The sequence below is a fragment of the Triturus cristatus genome, chromosome 3_1 (genome assembly GCF_964204655.1).
Source record: "Triturus cristatus chromosome 3_1, aTriCri1.1, whole genome shotgun sequence".
Lineage (NCBI taxonomy): Eukaryota > Metazoa > Chordata > Amphibia > Caudata > Salamandridae > Triturus > Triturus cristatus.
In genome coordinates this window covers 405657745-405676484 of record NC_140583.1, presented here as the reverse complement: position 1 = coordinate 405676484, position 18740 = coordinate 405657745, and the positions used below count along the sequence as shown (strand labels likewise).

At 50.0% G+C, this 18740-nt stretch overlaps 1 protein-coding gene across 3 annotated transcripts in view; it reads left to right on the top strand.

Annotated features, from left to right (window-relative positions):
- Positions 1-18740, top strand: part of DMXL2 (Dmx like 2) — a 2034639-nt gene that overhangs the window by 274259 nt on the left and 1741640 nt on the right. For 2 of the 3 annotated variants that reach the window (XM_085644194.1, XM_085644192.1), the window contains exon 11: positions 8692-8972. In XM_085644194.1, the coding sequence (XP_085500320.1) occupies positions 8692-8972 (281 nt within the window). The remainder of the gene's footprint in view (positions 1-8691; positions 8973-18740) is intronic. The other variant, XM_085644193.1, reaches the window with a different exon arrangement.

Here is an 18740-nt window from a genome sequence, read left to right as displayed (position 1 = left end):
AACCACTTCCACCCTACCTCACTCTCCCCATTTCCAATTGGGAAAGATCCTTGCTTTTCCGTTTAAGGGCAGGGTCTGTAAAATTTTTGCTGGCCTTCCCTTTGGGTTATCACCATACAACACAATATAACCCATGCCCGTGCGATGGTACTAGTACACAGAATGATTTGCACTTCCTATTCTTCTGTAAATTTTATATCTAAAATATATTAACTGGTTTTTAACTCCTTATTTTAGAAAACAAAGACCCCTTTCCTTGGGGGAGTCCTGTTCAATGTTTTTTTCCCTGGATACAGATGAATAAATTTTTCGCACTAGCACTTTCTTGAGATTGATAGTACGTGTACGTAAAATGATGGAAAATCCCTGAAAATTGTCTTACGAGAGTTGTACTCTGATTTACTGTGAAAATGAACTGCTCTTATTGTAGTATTTTTATGGATTGTATTTTGATTTATTGTGCAAATGAATTGTTTTTATTGTTGTACTTTTATGGATTTTATGAAACCCGAATAAAGGTCTTTTTGAACTTTGAACTACACAAGTAAGTAACTTGTGCGTTACAGACAAAAGGTTGGTCAGTCACCCCACCAGTGGATACCCCAGGAACCAGGATACCTACACCAGGGAAGCTGGGTGCATAGGTGCGAAGTGACGTCGGAAACCGCCGTAGATCACAATGGAGGACTTCAGAAAAGATGCAGCTGGAGAAGACTGTGCAAAGCTTCATTGGAATCCATGGTGGATTCTTGAAGTCAAGAACCTGTAAGCATAGAGGACAGAGTATATGCCACACAGAGGTGACCAGGAGGCACGGAAGAGCATTGGCCACCGATGTCAGACAGATCTGAAGTGTTGACGTGACTGTATCGCTTCTACTGTGAGGACCAGGTGATGCTGAGGAAGACCAGGATCCGTGCACAAGCTGTTACACTTTGGAAGTCGAGAACCAGGAGGTCGGTGTCCGGTGGGAGCACTAACAAGCCTTGGCAGTTGCAACTGCCTTGAAGAACGAAGAAGGAGCAACATTGGGACCTGCAAGGTTCAAGGGACTCCCCACAAGCAGGAGAGGCAGAGCAGGCCCAGAGCATGCAGGGAAGCCCAGTAGAACAGAAGATCTTCAGGAGGACCCACAGACCGTAGGCACAGGAGTCGCAAGAGGATCTTGAGCAGCTCCTGAAGAAGGAAGGCCCAAGGTGCATCGGATGCAGTGAGGATGCTGTTCTTGGCAGGAAGAGATGCTAGTAGCTGGAGCTTCTTGCTGCCCGAAGATTTTTGGAGTGCAGAGCCAAGAAGCCTTGGCAACGGCAAGTTGACGCGGTGCACAGGGGTTCAGTCAAAGCTGTTCTGACGAGGGATAATGGTCTCAAAATTGCAGAGAGGACAGGTCAGGCCACAAGGGAGCTGCAGAACTACCGCCTGTGTTGCTGAGCCTTACGAAGTCCATGGGATGTCTGCAGCAGCAGACCAGTCAGCTTTGTTGCAGTGCCTGCAGATGCAGGGGATTGACTCCTTCACTCCAAGGGAGATTACTTTGGGTGTCCTTGATGCCCACAGGTCTGGTGAAGATCCCGGAAGAAGCACAACTACAGACAAAGACTTGCAGAACAGCGAAAACAGGAGCAGCAGTAGTCTTCCTTCATGCAGTCTCGGTTCCTGGCAAAGTCCAAGGGTCCAGACTGTCAAAGTGACGTGGTTTCAGTCTTGAGTCTTGTCCCACGACGAATCTGAGGACCCACCCACAGGTAAGTCCTTAATTACCCTAAAGGAACGGTTGGAACAACTCAAGGATCCCTCCCAGAGGAGGGGCTGGACAGAGGGGAGGTTACTCCCATGTTCTTTGTCCAGTTTCGCGCAGGAGCCAAGGGCTCACCTGAACTGGTTCAAACTGGAGTATGCAAGGAGGGCACCAAATGTGCCATTATAAGCACCCCCTCCCCAGCCCAATACACTAAGACCTGTCTGGGAGGTGGTCACATCTCCCTGTGACAGGAAACCTATTGTTCTACCTTCCCCTGCTCGAGCTTGGCTCAGGAGCAGGAGGGCAGAATCGTATCTGTGGTCGGCAGCAGCATTAGCTTTGTCAGACCCTGAAAGGCTATTACCGGGAGCACAGTGGGGTACCCCAAGGGTGCCCCGCAGTACATGGGATCATACTTCCAACACTGGTGTTGGGGTATGATTCCAACATTTTTTATTCCAGGTTCGGTGCAGCCACTATATAGTTAGACATTTCGTAATGACTAATGCCCACTATATGTATCAATATGGCTGACTGCACTTACAAAGTCTGAAGAATCGGCTCCGGGGTTTGTAGGGGTGTCCTGCTCATGAAGGGGCACCCTCATACTCCTAACCAAGCACCCTGCCCTCAGGACTGAAGAGCCTGCCATAGGGGTGACTTACAAGTTTTAAGTGTAGTGACCTCGAATATAAGGAAACTTATATCTGTTGTGAGAGGTGCAAGCACCAACTTACACTGTTCTTCCCTGGTGTTCCCTACCGCCCTGAGTGACAACCAGAGGTGGATGAGGAGGACTGGAAGGGGTCTGTGGACCCTCTGGCAGACCAGTTTGAAGAACCCGACTGGAGAGAGAAGTTGGATGAGGCCAGTGTTCTGGACACTTCTCCAGACCTTGTCATGCTTTCTCTCCCTACTGTGGCTACGGAGGAGGGAGCCTCTTACACTGTGGTGTTGCGTAGGGCGGCTGAGATCTTGAACCTTGAGCTTCCTACAGTGGCGGTCAGGACTAACCTCCTGACCGAGGTGCTTCAACCGGCAGCGGCCTGTTCGGAGCCCCTGCTGCCGCTCAATGAGGCCCTCACGTATATCTTTCTGGGCACTTGATCCAAGCCCAGCACAGGGGCTCCTGTGGACAGGATGATTGCCCGACGCCACCTCCTGGCCCTGGGCGACCCCTTTTTCCTCTCCCAAAACCCTACCCCGATAGCTTGGTTTTCCAGGCCTCAACCTCCAAGGGCGCATTCCCTACTGCTCCACCTGATAGGGAATCCACGAAGCTGAATCACCTTGGGAAGATGCTTTCTTCTGCCAGCTTAGGACTGCGTTCGGTGAATACTGCATGTCTCTTGGATCTTTAAACCCATTCTGTGTGGGACACAGTCGCTCAGGTGCTGCCACAATGCATGGAGGAAGCCCGGGCCATACTCTCCCATGCAGTTGCGGAGGGTAGAGATGAAGCAAAGTTCACCATACAATGTGGGCTGTACACCGCCCACTTGCTATGCAGGGCGATTTCAACATCGGTAGCCCTGAGACGCTACGCCTGGCTGAGGTCCACTGGCTTTTTGGGTGATGTCCAATCAACTCCTTTGAACATGCAGATTTCCTGCCTGTGATCTGGCAATGTCCGGCTATAACCTCCTACTGGACGGAAGTTACGGATATCCTTGAAGAGGTCACAGGATGGACTATATCTAAAGAAATTAAAACAATATTGCTGGGACTATTGCCGATCCCTAAAAATAAAAAGTTTAGTAGGAGCTTCGTAATGTTGGGGCTTATCCTAGCGAAACGACGAATCGCGATATCTTGGAAAAGCCCGAACTCGCCCTGTATACTGATGTGGCTAGGAGACCTCAGTGAATGGGCAACAGCAGAAGGAATACGCATGAAAAAGGTAAGGCGAGATGAAAAACTGGAAGATTACATAAATGCTTGGATGGTAATGGTTGCGGACGTTAAGAGTAAGCAAGCAACGACAGTAACACCTACTCAGACCTCCCCATAATGATAGCATTGCACAGATGTGTGGGGGTAAATTAGCACGAAATGAGAACAGGAATAGGTAGACACACCGGAGGTAACGGGAAGATTCTCACAACATGACAAATAATAGTAGATGAGTTCTAAAGAGCTGAGCCGGATGGGGGCGGGGGGATTATTGAGTTAAGAAATTGTTATGTTTGGAATAACCGTTCTCAAAATGGAAGGGGCATATAGTTGGAGAGTAACACGCTTGATGTATAGATGTGTATAAGGCGACACTGTAATGTGAACAATATGTGCTTGAAATAATGACTGTTACAAAACCAATAAAATATATTTTAAAGAAACAAACCTCTTTTGGACATGCCTTTTGATGGCCGCCGCTTGTTTGGCAACAAAGCGGACAACGCGTTCGGGCGCTTTAAGGATTCCTGGGCTACGGCCAGATCCTTGGGCTTCGCTAACACCTCTTGCCCCATGCAGTCTGCTTTTTGCCCCTTTCCTGGCTACGGAAGGGGTGCCACGCCATGTTCAGCCCAGAGCCACAGGCCTGCACAAGCAGTCCAGTGCGGCCGGGGACGTGGGACCCAGTGTCGTGGGTCTGGGGCCAGCGTTTGGCCCAGTCCACCAGCGCCCCCTCTGCAGCAGCCTCCAAACCCTCCTAGTCGGACTTTTCAGGGCCACTAGTTTCCTGTGGGCGGCACGATTCGACATCAACTCCCCCACTGGCTCAACATCACTTTGGACAGGTGGGTTTTGCAGACAGTCTGAAGCGGCTTTTCAACCCCTCCCCCCTCGAGACTACTCCTCCCTCCATGCCACCTGCCTTCCATCACATGTCAGAGACTCACTTGGACCTTCACCGTCTGGAAGTTGCAGCTCTCTTGGCCAAGGGAGCCATCGAGCGAGGCCATGTGCCAGAAGTAGGTTGTGGTTGTTATTCACTCTACTTCCTGGTACCCAAAAAGGTACCCAAGAAGGACAAAGGCATGTGTCCTAGCTTGGATCTCGGGGACATCAACCGCTTCCTCTGAAAAGAGACGTTCAAGATGTTGACACTGGGTCAGGTCTTGTCTGCCCTCGACCCTGGGGACTGGATGGTAGCGGTGGACTTGTAGGACGCCTATTTTCACATCCCCATCCTGCCTGCCTACCGGTGTTACCTATGGTTCATGGTAGGCCACAAGCATTTTCAGTTAATTGTGCTCCCCTTTGGCCTTACCAGCGCCCCTCGGGTGTTCACGAAAGTGATGGCAGTGGTTGCAGCTCATCTGCGCAGATCAGGGATTCCAGTCTTCCCCTATCTCGTCGACTGGCTGTTGAAAGCGGGCTCGCCCCAGGCTGTCGTCTCCCACCTCCAGACTACGGCCGACCTCCTGCCTTTGCTGGGGTTTTCCATCAACGTGCCGAAGTGACACCTGATTCCCTCTCAGAAGCTCTTCATCGGAGCGGTTCTGGCCATGACCCAGTTTCTGGCCTATAGCCCGAACATAGAGTTCGGGATATTTGGGCTATGATTCCGATCTTTCAGCCTCTGTCCCGGGTTTCGGTCAGGATAACCATCAGACTACCGGGTCTGATGGCCTCCTGCATCCTGCTTGTAATTCATGCCAGATGGCATATGCGGACTCTGCAGTGGGACCTGATGGTCCAGTGGGCTCAACATCTTGGGAACCGGTCCGATTGTGTCCAGATCTCAGAGGGCACTGCTGTGGTGGCTAACGAACCAGGATTTGGTCGACGGCAGATCCCTCTCCCTTCCTTAACCAGAGTTCACAGTGGTGACCGATGCATCACTTCTGGGATGGGGCGGCCACCAGGGGTAGGCAGAGATCCGAGGCCTCTTGTCTTTCGGCAGAGTCTGGGCTCCAGGTCAACCTTCTGGAGCTTCGAGTGATTTGTCTTGCACTCAAAGCATTCCTTCCCTCTGTCTGGGGGAGAGAAGTGCAGGCGTTCATGGACAACACCACCGCCATGTGGTACTGCAACAAACTGGGCGGGGTGGGATCGTGGACCCTATGTCAGGAGGCCCTCTCCCTTTGGACATGGCTGGAACATCAGGGCATATCACTGGTGGTACAGCACCTGGCAGGTTCCCTGAACGCCAGGGTGAACGAACTCAGCCGCAGGTGCATGATAGATCACGAATGGCGTCATCACTCAGAGGTGGTGCAAGGTCTCTTTCAGCAGTGGGTAGAGCCTTGGGTAGATCTAGTCGCCACCATAGTGAATGCGCAATGTCAGCAGTTCTGTGTGTTGGAAGTTCCAAGGTGGCACTCGCTAGGCGACTCTTTTTGTCGCGAGTGGAGTTGCGGTCTGTTGTACATCTTTCCGCCTATACCACTTCTGCCCAGAGTGGTGAAGATCAGGGTCGACCGGGCCCAAGTCCTTCTTGTGGCTCCGGATTGGGCTCGAATAGTCTAGTATCCCGAGCTGCTCAACATGGCCATCGATCCTCCGATCCGACTTCCTCTTCGGGAGGATCTTTTGTCGCAGCAGCAGGGGAAGGTCCTCCACATGAACCTGTTCATCCTCTACCTGCTTGCGTGGAGATTGAGCGGCGGCAGTTGACGTCGTTTTACCTTCTTCCCAAATCCTGCGATGTTATCTTGGCAGCCAGGCATCCCTCCACTAAAATGATATATGCCTGCAGATGGAACTAATTTGTGGCATGGTGCACAGCAAAGGCTGTGGATCTCCTTTCCTCCTTTCTTTCTGAGGTCCTCTTGTTCCTCCTTTCTTTGGCCCAGCAGGGCTCTGCTCTGGGCCACTCTAAAGGGCTACCTTTCGGCCATTTCAGCCTTCCTTAGGCTTCCTGATCAGCCTTCTCTTTTTTGAAGTCCCCTGTTGTAAATAGATTCCTTAAAGGCATTACTCATCTTTTTCCTCCTGTTCCCTTCGTAATGCCCCTGTGAGACTTGAACTTGGTCCTTACATATCTTATGTGTGCACCCTTTGAGCCGCTACATAACTGTCCTCTGAGACTTCTCACTTTGAAAACTGCCTTTCTGGTGGCCATCACCTCTGCTCGCAGAGTGAGGGAGCTTCAGGCTCTTTCTTCTAAACCTCCTTTCCTTGCTGTTCATCAGGACAAGGTTGTCCTTTGAATTCAACCTTCTTTTCTTCCCAAGGTGGTTACCTCTTTCCCTATAGAGCAGACCATCACTTTGCCCACATTCTTCCCGCATCCTTTTGAAGAGGAGGAGAGGCTCCACCGTCTGGATCCAAAATGTGCACTTTCAGTTAATCTTTGAAACAATTTCGGGTGGATGATAAGCTCTTTGTTGGCTATGTGGGGCCAAGAAAGGTCGGGCTCTGCAAAAACTGACCATCTCCCGATGGGTCGTTCTTTGCATTAAAATGGTTTTATTTCTTGGCAAAAAAGGAACCTCCAGTAGGGTTGCACGCCGACTCCACCAGGGCGACGGCAACCACTACTGCTTTGGAACATCGAGTCCCTCTTCAAGACCTGTGCCAAGCAGCTACGTGTGCTTCGTTGCACACATTTACTAAACATTACTACCTTGACAGCCAAGTCTGGAAAGACGGCTTCTTTGGCTGCTCTGTTCTTCAGGACTTTCTGGTGTGAACTTGGTTCGCAGACCCACCTCCAGGGTTGGTATTGCTGGGGTATCTATTCTAAGGTAAGGAATCCATAACTTATAGTCTCTTTCAGATGAACAAGTTACTTACCTTCGGTAACGATATATCTGTAAGAGACAGATTTTAGTTATGGAGACCTTACCACCTCACCCATCCTCCCCTTTCTGCAAACTGATTTCTAGAGTAAGGGACTCCATTTCAGGGCCCAAGTTTTGTGCACCAGTGGTCAGTTTGTTGCATGGCTCTGCGCCTCTGGCTTGGAATGTCATGTAAAGAACTGACGTCAACGCGCAGCGTCTAAGTAGATACCACAACGTCATTCTGGCGATCACGATGCCAACGACGAACGTGGAGTCGACTGACGCCACCTACGGACGTGCAGGGGTACTGCTGAAGAAAATTCTCCAGATCCAGTCTGACTCCTGGGGTAATTCTAAGGTAAGAAATCCATAACTAATCTCTTACGGATATATTGTTACCGAAGGTAAGTTACTTGTTCATTGGGCATGCATTGAGGATATTCTCATATGTATTACTGTGTGTTGAAAATCTTCATTACAAACTAAATGTGAGCAAGCTATCTATATTCTGATGTGCCCAAAGCTTTTCTTGATGTGCTTATATCTTCACCTCAGCAAGACAGTTGGTCCAGACATCCGCCCGTACATATCTCAGTTTATTTGATGTAATGGTATTGGATCAATAGCTAAACAGATTTAGAAGACAGACACTGCTACCAAAATGATAGAAGCTATGGAGAAATCAAGTAAAAAACATTTGGCACAAGGGTGCCCTCTCTCTCTATCATTCTGTCTTCCAGCCTTTTCTGTAAAATCAGCCCACTTTCTAGGTTGTCTTCATTCGCAAGGGTAATGTCTGAATGGCTGCTGCTTGTTTCTGAATCCTACTGCTATCTGTGCCTTGTGTTTTTCTGGAGCTCTGCAGAGCCTTCCTTTCATCCATCCTTTTCATATAAATAAGCTCAAAAAGGACATGAGTGCAACTCTTAGAAAGAGAAGATCAAGAAGTGGGAGAAAAGGATAGCGCTTGAAATTCCCACATCTTACTTTGTGTTTAACATAATCATTTCACAACCTTCTAGAAACATCTATATACAGTTAATCAAACTGCATTATTACAGCAAAAGAAAAGCGTTTTGAAATATTAGCTTTTTGCTTTAGTAGTTTCACTTCTTGTTAATTGTATTTAAAATAGTACTTTACATAATATGTGATAGGGGTAACGGTGTCTGTTAATTAACACTTAGAAAGTTATCCCGGTATCACAAATAATAGAAATATTGATTTTGCTTGTTAATGACTGTGTTAATGTTCAGTAATTTTACATATCTGCTTCAGAAGTTCCCTTGGATAAAGATTCGGAACTAGGATCCTCACAACATGAGGAAGAAGGAGAAGAAGAAGATGAAAGAGAAGGGAGTGACAAAGAGTCTTTACCTGAGTACACTGATAAACCGCTTCCAACAGTTTTGTTAGATCAAAAAATTGAATCTCTTCTCACGGAATGGAATAGGAATGCTGACATGCTTTTTACAATACACCCTGTTGATGGTACCTTCCTTGTTTGGCATGTAAAACATTTGGATGAATACAATCCAGGAATCTTCAGACAAGTGCAGGTATGATTTTTTTTTTTAACATTCTCTATTATAAAATCTGACTTATGTACCGCTTCTCCCTTACAGTAGCATGCCCAATACGTTCTGCCTGGCGAATCAATACCAACTGGCTCTATGTCAAGTACTGCTTATATAGCCTTTTGGCCGTATCTGATCAGACATCAAAACATATTACCCAGGTTGCCTCCTCCTACTGAGGAGTGGACTCAGATGCTGCCTTTGTAACCCTTGACGCAGGTGGAAAAATCAGTCCCAAGAACAGGGGCAGCTCACTCTTTTGGTCATCTGGACTCAGAGTTCGTTTTCTGCCCATATATTTATTACACTAATAGTGAATAATAATAATCGACAATTATGCACTCTTATTGTAAAAAAAAGAAAACAAATTGTGCAGGTTGAGTGTATGCTTTTGTGGTGAGAGTCTGTGTGAGAGAGACGATGTTCATGTGTATGAGTGTGTGTGTGTGTGTGTTTGTGAGTGAGTGAGAGTCAGTGACAAGTAGTGTGGCACGAAGAGTCTGTTGTCGTTCCAGCTTGGCGTTGGCGATTCTTATTGGCGGATGTCCTACAGTGTCATTGTTCGACATGAAGGTCGCTTTGTGGTCGCTAGGAACTTAAAACTTCTTTATTTTCACCTTGTGCTCAGGAGTAGTACACTCAGATGCCAGCCAAGGGTCCATGACACAAGGAGCAGCACTTGCAGATCAGAACTCACTCCAAAAGGGCTCAGGCAGGTCCAGTTGGTGCTGGTCAGTTGCAATTAGGCCTCTAAAAGCTTTTTGTATCTGTAGCTCAAACAGATTAGCCCACTGACCCTTGGAGTCACTTCTGGGGAGCCTGCGTTCAAGGCAAGCAGGTCCAATTTCCCTTCTTCAGACAGTAAGGTTGTACTTCTTAGGAATCTTCCACAGGTCCAGGGATGTTCTGGTGAGGGGCTCTTAAGGTGCCACTTTAATCCCCAGCGCTAGTCTGTGGGTGCGGGGATACCCCTTTTGTTTAACTGTCCCCCTTTTCCGGGTTTGGCTTCAAACTGTGTAGGGTACCAAAGGGCATGCATGCTTAGAAATGAGCTGCATTTGTCAGTAGCAGTAAGGGGGAGTGCAAGTCCTGAGGCCACCTTTTCAAGCTCTGGAAGGTATGAGTACAACCCCCAGGACATCCTGCTCAGGAGAGAAATACCCTGCCCCCACACCCAAGGCCCTTTTGTCCCCATGTCACCGAGGAACACACAAAAACTACAGGGGAGCCATTGACAGTCATGTGACCCTAGGCACTGGCAGAACGGCACATTTGGTTTAAGGTAGAAAAATGCCAGCTTTTCAAAAGTGGCATTTTCAGGATAGTAACTTAAAATCCAACGTTACCATTAAAGAGGATTTTAAATTACAATTCATTTTAGTGAAAGTAGCATTTCTCTATCTGTTCCCAAACTGAAAGTTGTCACATATTATGTGTAGTAAGGTAGCCCAGTGTTAGTCCATGAGAGAGAAAGCCTTTTATCAGTAGAAAATGACTTTAGGAGTTTGTCACGGTTAGTGTAAAACTTATGTACACAAGTTCTATTTTTTAAATACCAATCTCCCTGCTCTGTGAACCTTCAGGGCCTACCTGAGGGGTGACTTATAAGTGGTAAAAAGGAATATTTAGACCTGGTAAAAGGTTTATTTTGCCAGGTCACCATAAAGTCCATTCCCTCTAGGGAGATGGGCCACCTCAACAGTTCAGGATTCTCACCCCTAATTTGCATTAGCCATCTGAGGGTTCGGTGGCCAACTGAACCCGGAAGTGAGTCCTAAACATTTATCAACTTCTTTACTGCCCAGACCACTGCAAAGGCTTCCCGTTCTATTTGATTCCACCTCTGTTTCAGGGGAAGTGACCTCCTACTGATTAAGGCTACAGGTTGATCCAAACCCTCTTTATTTAGCTGTGAGAGCACGGCCCCATGCCATGCTCTGAGGCGTCTGTGCACAATAAATTCTTGAGAGAAGTCAGGTGCCTTGCGGTCAGGGTGTCAAAAGCATTCTGGCAGCCCTCTGTCCAGATCACCTGACATGGCTGCTTATTGCAAGTCTGCTTTGTCAAGGGTGCAACAATGGTGCCATACCGCTTGACACATTTCCTGTAGTAATTGGTGAAGCCTAAGAGGGTTCTCATCTCTGTCTGGATCTTGGAGGGCTCCCAAGCCAGAATGGTTTCAAACTTGCCCCAGAGGGGCTGCAGCTTACCTCCGCCCACTTGCTGACTCCAGTAGACCACTGAACCCTGCCTTATCTGGCACTTACTGACCTTAATAGTCAGGCCTACCCTCTGCAGAGATTGAAGCTCTACTCTGCAGTGACACAAGTGATCCTACCAGCTAGAACTGAAGACCGCAATGTTGTTGATATAGGCGGCACTGAATTTCTCCAGCCCAGCTAGGACCAGGTCTACCAACCTCTGGAAGCTGGGAGGGGAATTCTTCAACCCGAAGGGCATTACCTGGAACTGGAAGTACCCTTCTGGAGTAGAGAATGCATACGTCTCTTTGGCCCCCTGGTTAAGACAATCTGCCAGTTCCAGATGCCAAATCAAACGTGCTGAGGAACTTGGCAGCTTCTATCCAATCTATGAGCTCATCAGCTCTGGGGATGGGGTGTAGGTCAGTCTTGATGACTGCATTAAGCCCCCGGTAATCCTCACAGGACCTAAGTTTGGTGTGGCACCTGGAGGGGCAGCCTTGGGGACCAGCACCACTGGGCTTGACCGAGGGCTGTTTTTGGGGTCAATAGCCTCTAACTCTAGAATCTTCTAGACCTCCTTCTTAATGCTGGCTCTCAACTTGTCAGCAAACCAGTATATGTTACTATTTACCAGTGTGCTGTCCCTCCTGTCAGTGTCTTGGGGGCACCATGTAGTGAGCTCTGTCATAAGAGTCAAACTGGCGGCAGTCTCTCTATTTGTCTAGGGTCAGTGTAGGGGAGAGCTGACACCCTCCTCTGACCCATCTTGCTCCCTTGGAAGTAAGGAGGTCGGAGAGAAGTTCACTTTCCTCTTCCACCCCATCATCTGTGACCAGGAGCATGGTTATCCCAGACATCTTAAACTGGGGTTTTCAGGCAATTGACATGCAAAACCTTTAAAGGGTTCCTAGGAGTCTGGAGGTCCACCAGGTTGGTAACATCAGTTGTGTACTCTTTCATCTCATAGGGCGCAGACCAATGGTCTTCTAGGGCCTTGGGCTCCACAGGCCCCATCACTTGCACTATATGACCAGATTGGCCTTCTGGTTAGACAGTTGTTTCATTACCTCCTGGCTGGTTTCTAGATTTCTTCTTAGCTTGCTTCCAGAAGCACTTCATCTGGGTCAAGAGTGCAAGCATGTTGCTGACCACATCCTGAAGAGCCTTCCTGGGCACTTGCTCCCACTCCACCCCTCCTTAACCAGACTCAGCGGCCCTCCTATGAGGTGCCCATACAGGAGCTTAAAGGGCTGAAAGCCAACCCTCTCTGAGGCACATCCTGGTACGCAACCAGGCATGGCAGGAGGACATCCCACTTCTGCCTCAGGGGCTCCCACAGGTCTATGCTCATGCCCTTAAGAGTCTTGTTGAAACTCTCAACAAGCCTGTAGGAAAGTAGGATCTGCTTTTACGGTTACCCCCACTTTTTGCTTGATGTAATACTGTTTCTGACTAGCATCCTGCTATTTAGGAACCCAGTCTCTGTGCTTTCTCCCCTAAATTGGTCTGGTAAGTACTTGGGTACATCCCAGATTGGACACTGGGGTACACTTATCAGTCCCTAATATATGGTACTAAGGTACCCAGGGCATAGGTGCACCAGGGGTTCCCCATGGGTTGAAGCATGCATTATGCCACCCATGGGAGACTACTCAATCTGCAACTGCAGGGTTACCATTGCAGCCTGTGTACGCTGGTGCTAGCACCACTTATGAAGCATATAGGTTTCCTTATATCTAAGGTCACTACACCTAAAACCTATAAGTCACCCCTAAGGCAGGTCTTAGAACCGAGCACCCTGCCTTCAGGATTGTAAGTGTGAAGGTGCCCCTGCATGACCAGGACACCCCTATAGCCTACAGAGTCCATACTCCCAGGTTCTAAGTGAGACAGCCATATAACATATAGAGGGGCACCGTGTCATTACGCGATGACCATCTCGAAACTGGCTGTAACATACCCCGTCATGTTTTGTATTAAACATGTTGGAATCATACCAGGTATGATTCCATGCCCTGTAAAGCTCCTCCCGGAGGCCCTCAGTGCTCCCGGTACCAGTATTCTAGACCCAGACAGCACAACATGGATGCTGCTAACCAGAGAGACGAGATTCTGCCCTCCTGCTGCCGAGCCAAGCTCGAGCAGGGGAAGGCAGAACAATAGGTATTCTGTTACAGGGAGGTGTGACCACCTCCTAGACAGGGTTTAGTTTATTTGGGCTGGGTGAGAGTGCTTGCTAGAGCCACTCCGTCTGCGTGAAGGGAACACTTGGTTGCCTCCTTGCATAGTCCATGTTCAAACCAGCTCAGGGAGCCGTTGGCTCTTGCTCTGGTGCGAAACTGGACAAAGGACATGGGAGTATCCTCCCCTGGGAGGGAACCCTGAATCATTTCAACCCTTTCCTTAGGGTACTTAAGGGCTTACATGAGGGTGGGTTCCCCAGATTCGTCATGGAACAAGATTTATTTCAAGACACCACTTCTTCGACCTTCTGGGCACTCGCTGGACATCAAGGCTGCAACTGGGAAGACTCCTGCTGCTCCTGATCTCGTCGCCTTGCTCGTATGCTGCAACGTCCGTGCCTGTGGTCCATACAGGAACCTTCCAAGCCCTGTGGGAATCCAAAACATCTGAAAGAATCTCCCATGAAATTAAAGAGTCACTACCCTGCATCTGCAGGCACCGCAACTAAGCTGACCTGTCTGCTGATCCTGGGCTACCATGGACTCCGAAAGGCTTAGCAGCACAGGTGGTGGTTCTTCACATCCCTCGAGGCCTGCCCTGTCCTCTCACCAAGTTTTAGGCCAGTATCCCTCGTCAGAGCTGTAGTAACTGAACCCCTGTGCACCGCGTCGACTTGCTGTTGCAAAGGCTTGTTGGCTTCCTTCCATCAAGATCTTCGGGCTCCAAGTTGCCCCCACCTCAAGCATCTCCAGTGACCAAGATCTTTGTCCTCACCGTATCACTTGCACCGTGGGCCTGCATCTTTGGTGAGCTGCTCTAGGTCCTCTTGCAACTCCAGTGGGTCCTCTTGAGGGTCATCTTTGAATTCTTTGGGCTCCCCTGATTGCTCTGGGCCTGCCCTGACTCCCCTGCTTGTGGTGAGTCACACTGCACCTTCTTCGCTTTCCACAATGTTTGCAGCTGCCAAGGCTTGTTTGTGCTCCCACCGGACACAGACCCCTCAACTCTCCACATCCGATGTGGGACAGCTTTTGAACGGCTCCTGGTCTTCCACCGCCTCGCCTGGTCCTCACAGCTGCAGCTCCAAGGTCACTGTCATCTTTCCTGCAACACCCGACTGGGCATTTGTCTTCCAGGTTGCCTGGTCACTTCCCAGAAGCATACACTCTGTCCCCTCTGCTTGCAGGTACTTCTCTGCTTGAATCAACCTTTGGGTTCCACCAGACATTTTCACCGTCTCCAGCATCGGCATCTTCTTGAAGTCCTCCATTGAGTTCGATGGTGGTTTCTGATGCCACTTAATACCTATGCACCCGACTTCCGTGGTGCAGGTATCCTGGTTCCATAGGTATCCACGGGTGGGGTGGCTTTCTAACCTTCTGTCTTCCACATAATTCTTCAGTGTCCACTGGGAAGGGTCTTTCATCTTTAAAATTGCAGCTGTGACCTACCTTTTGACTTGCATTAAACTCGCAGTCGTGTTTCCACTCGGCACACGACCTCCGTGAAGCTCCTGGTTACTTACCTCCGGTGGTTCCTTGGGTCCCCTGCATTTTTACGTCTTCTGAGTATAGTCTTGACTTAAGTTGTGGTTCGCATACCACTGTTTTTGTATTATCGCTACACTGCCTAGTAGCTATAAATCCGGCCTGGTCTGGTTCAATCAGTCCCGGCATCATAGGTCCCAATCTAAACGCCTGAATCCCGGTTAAAATTGTAAAATCGATATTTAACAGGGATATCGGCCTATAGGAGGCACAATATCTGTTGTCCTTACCTGGCTTGGGTAACACTCCTATCTATGCTAAGAGCTTCGTGGGCGGCAGCTCAGTGGTATTATCAATAGCATTAAACAGTCGAGTTAATTTTGGAGCTAGGATAGGACAGAGGGTCTTGTAAAAGATGGCAGTAAATCCATCTGGTCTGGGGGACTTAAGTGTAAGACGATGCAGTGGCTGAAATGACCTCTTCGATCCTGATGGGGCTGTCCAAGGTGGCAGCTTGTTCAGGCGTCATCCTGAAATGTGTCAAGCCTCGGCAGTACATGGAAGGGTTCTGAGCCGGCAGAGGCTGGGCAGTATAGAAGGCAGCATAAAAGTCCCTAAATGCATTAGCAATATCCTGTTCCCGAGTGATCTCTGCACCCCCCATCTGCCAGGAGGAGCGGGACTGCTGCCGCCGCCTGCCGCTGTGCATGTAACTTGTGAGCCATTAAGCGGCTACATTTGTCCCCCCCAGTGGAAAAGGTATGCTTCAAACTCAGAGCGGCATATTCCGCCCTATCAAGGTCGAGACTGGCCAATTGGGCCAGCGCTGCTGTGAGTTTGCACCAGATGGGGATGGCTCCCGTCCTTTTGTGAATCCCCTCCAGTTCCAGTACTTGTTTGGATAGTTTGTCCCTCTTTGTCCTGCGTGCCCTATTGTCTGCAGCAGGTGTAGCGATAATGTCACCCCGAAATACCAATTTGAGAGTTTCCCATAGAGTGGCAATTGATGTGTCCTGAGTGTCATTAATAGCTAAGTAGTCTTTCAGTGTTTTGGTGAGGCGTGTCACAACTTCAGGGTGATGTAAGAGTGTGTCCCTAAGCTTCCAGGAATATGATGGGCGAGAAGTGGGAGAAACAGCAAAGTAGCAGTGAAGGCCGCATGGTTTGAGAGTGCCTGAGGTGCGATTTCAGAAATCTGAAAGCGACACGTTAGTGATAGATTCCTTACCTTAGAATATCCCCAGGCGTCAGACTGGATCCGGAAAGTTTTTTCGTTAGCAGTACCCCTGCACGTCGGTAGGTGGCATCGTGCGGCTCCGTGTCCGTCGCTGGCGTCTTATGCGCCGAGATGACGTCACGGAGACTACTTAGGCGCCACCCATGCGCGCAGACGTCAGTTCTTCCTTTTTCCGCGCCAGTAAGCGCAGATCCGGTTAGAGCACGTACCTCAGTCACTTTTTGACTATCCTTTTGAGACTTTTTGTCTCCTGTCAGTTGCTACTCTGGTGCACGTAGGATGCCTGGTTTTAAGTCTTGTGGGGCCTGCCGTCGCAACATGTCGGTGGCAGACCCCCACGACGTTTGTCTCAACTGCCTGGAGAGTGACCACGACTCCCAGGCCTGTTTGGAATATCTGAAAAAAACACGTTAGTTAGATTTCTCACCTTAGAATATCCCCAGGCGTCAGGCTGGATCCGGAAAGATTTTTGTAGCAGTACCCCTTGCGCGTCGCTAGGCGTCGTCTGCGGCTCCGCGTCCGTCGTTAGCGTCGTGCGCCGGAATGACGTCATCGGAGTACTTAGACGCCGCCCTCGCGCGCAGATGTCAGTTCTTATTTTTTCCGTGCCAGACAGCGCCGATCCGGGAAGAGCTTACCCCTTAGTCAATTTTTGACTAAACTTTTTTGACTCTTTTTGGTCTTCTCTCTACTCTGGTGCCGGTAGGATGCCCGGGTTTAAAGCCTGTGACTCCTGTCATCGACTGATGTCGGTGACGGACCACCATCGCCGGTGCCTTTACTGCCTGGGGGCCGACAACGACGCGGAGTCGTGCCCCGATTGTCAGGCCTTGACCTCTAAGGCTAGGCGGGAGCGGTCCCGTAAGCTTCTCGAGCTTCGGCACTCAGCTCCGCGCCGCTCACGGTCCCGGTTCAGGAGGAGGTCCAAGGACCGGTCGCGGAGCCGCAGTCACCATCATCACTCGTCGGGCTCGAAGTCTTTGGGTAAGTCGAAGCGATCTAGGAAGTCCAAGAGGCGACACCGCTCTTCGGACTCCCCTCGCCGGTCGCGCGACTCGGCCGAGGGTCAGGGTGGTCGCACCCCGGTGGCTCCGTCGGAGCCGCAGGAGCTGCGTCCGTCCCCATACCCGCTGGTCCCTGGGACTGACGCGACTCCAGCGGAGGTCAGTGCCTTCCTCTCGGCCATGAGGGGCCTGGCTCCGCCGTCGACGCCTGCCGGCGATCTCGCGTGCTGGCGGCTCCGGCGCCGTCGACGACTTCGGTCCCGACGCCGCAGGTCCCCGAGGGATCCAGGCCTGGATCTCTGCCAGCGCCGGTCGACCTCACGACACCTCCACCGCCGACACCGGTTCCGCCCCCAAAGCCGTCTCCGGATGACGCCGTTCCCCGGTTTAGCCCCTGTCCGGGCCCGGCGCTCATGCGGCGCCGCTTGACGCCGCACCCAATGCCGATGGATGAGCGTTTCATCTACCGCCCGGCTCCGATCATTCCTCCTGTTTATCAGGAATCGGATGATGGGGCGACTGGGAGGGGTCTGAGGACCCTATGGCCCTACAGGGCCAACTTTCACAGGACTGCGCAGACGAACTGGGGGATGCCAGTGGTCTGGACACCTACCCGGACTCTGGTTTCATCTCTCCTCCGACTGTGGCCTCGGAGGAAGGTGCAGCTTTTTCAGTGGTGCTGCGCACGGCGGCCGCTGTGAGAAGTTGTCCTGATGTATGATGTCACTAGTTCTAGTGTACACCTTATATCAGTCCAAATACCCTTATGGTGATTGGTTGTAAAGTCAACCTTATAGACCAGCTATCCTAGTGGTAGCATGGACAAGAGCAGTCTTAGGCTAAACTCTGATTGGCATGTGAAGCCAGCTGTGATACCATATATAATCCCTTGAATACCAAATGAAAGGACACCACAACAGATATATATATAAAATAAAGTGTATTTATTCTAGTCAAACCCTCAGCACTCTTTATGAGATTAGAGGTAAGTACAACACAGTCTTATTCAAGCATACATTAAGTCACACAGGTAAGTAATACAGTTAGGCCCTAGGGGCCACGCAAACCATATACTAAAGAAGTGGTATAATGACCACTTTCACGGAAATAGGATAGGCCTAGGCCTAGCGAATCGCTGGGGCTACACTACACTACCAACAGTTAGGAAGTGGGAGGCCCACGGGATTCAGGTGCAGAGTGGGAACACTCACGCGTAATGCGTATAGTCGATAGAAATAGTACAGTTCTGAAATAAGCAGTTTTAGGACACTTCTGAAGCAACTAGGAAGTCAAGACTCGGAAACTAGACCCTAGGATAGTCACTACCCTTGTGAGCACCGAAGTACCCAAGTTACCTAGCCAACAGGCTGCGGGTGCATAGGTGTGAACTTGCGTCGGGTTTCGTCGTGGACTTCTATGGATGCCTGAAGGAAAGTTGCTGACAGGCAGTCAGTGCAGAGTGTCCGGTGGATCCCAAGGCCGGGATCAAGAAGGAAGGGTACCTGCAAGCAGAAGGGACAGAGTCAAGGTCACTAGCCAGTGACCACGTGGAACCAGGAAGGAACCAAGCGATGTCGTGAAGATTGCAGGTGAAGGGTGAAGCTTGTCGCTGCAGCCACGGGTACCAGGAAACG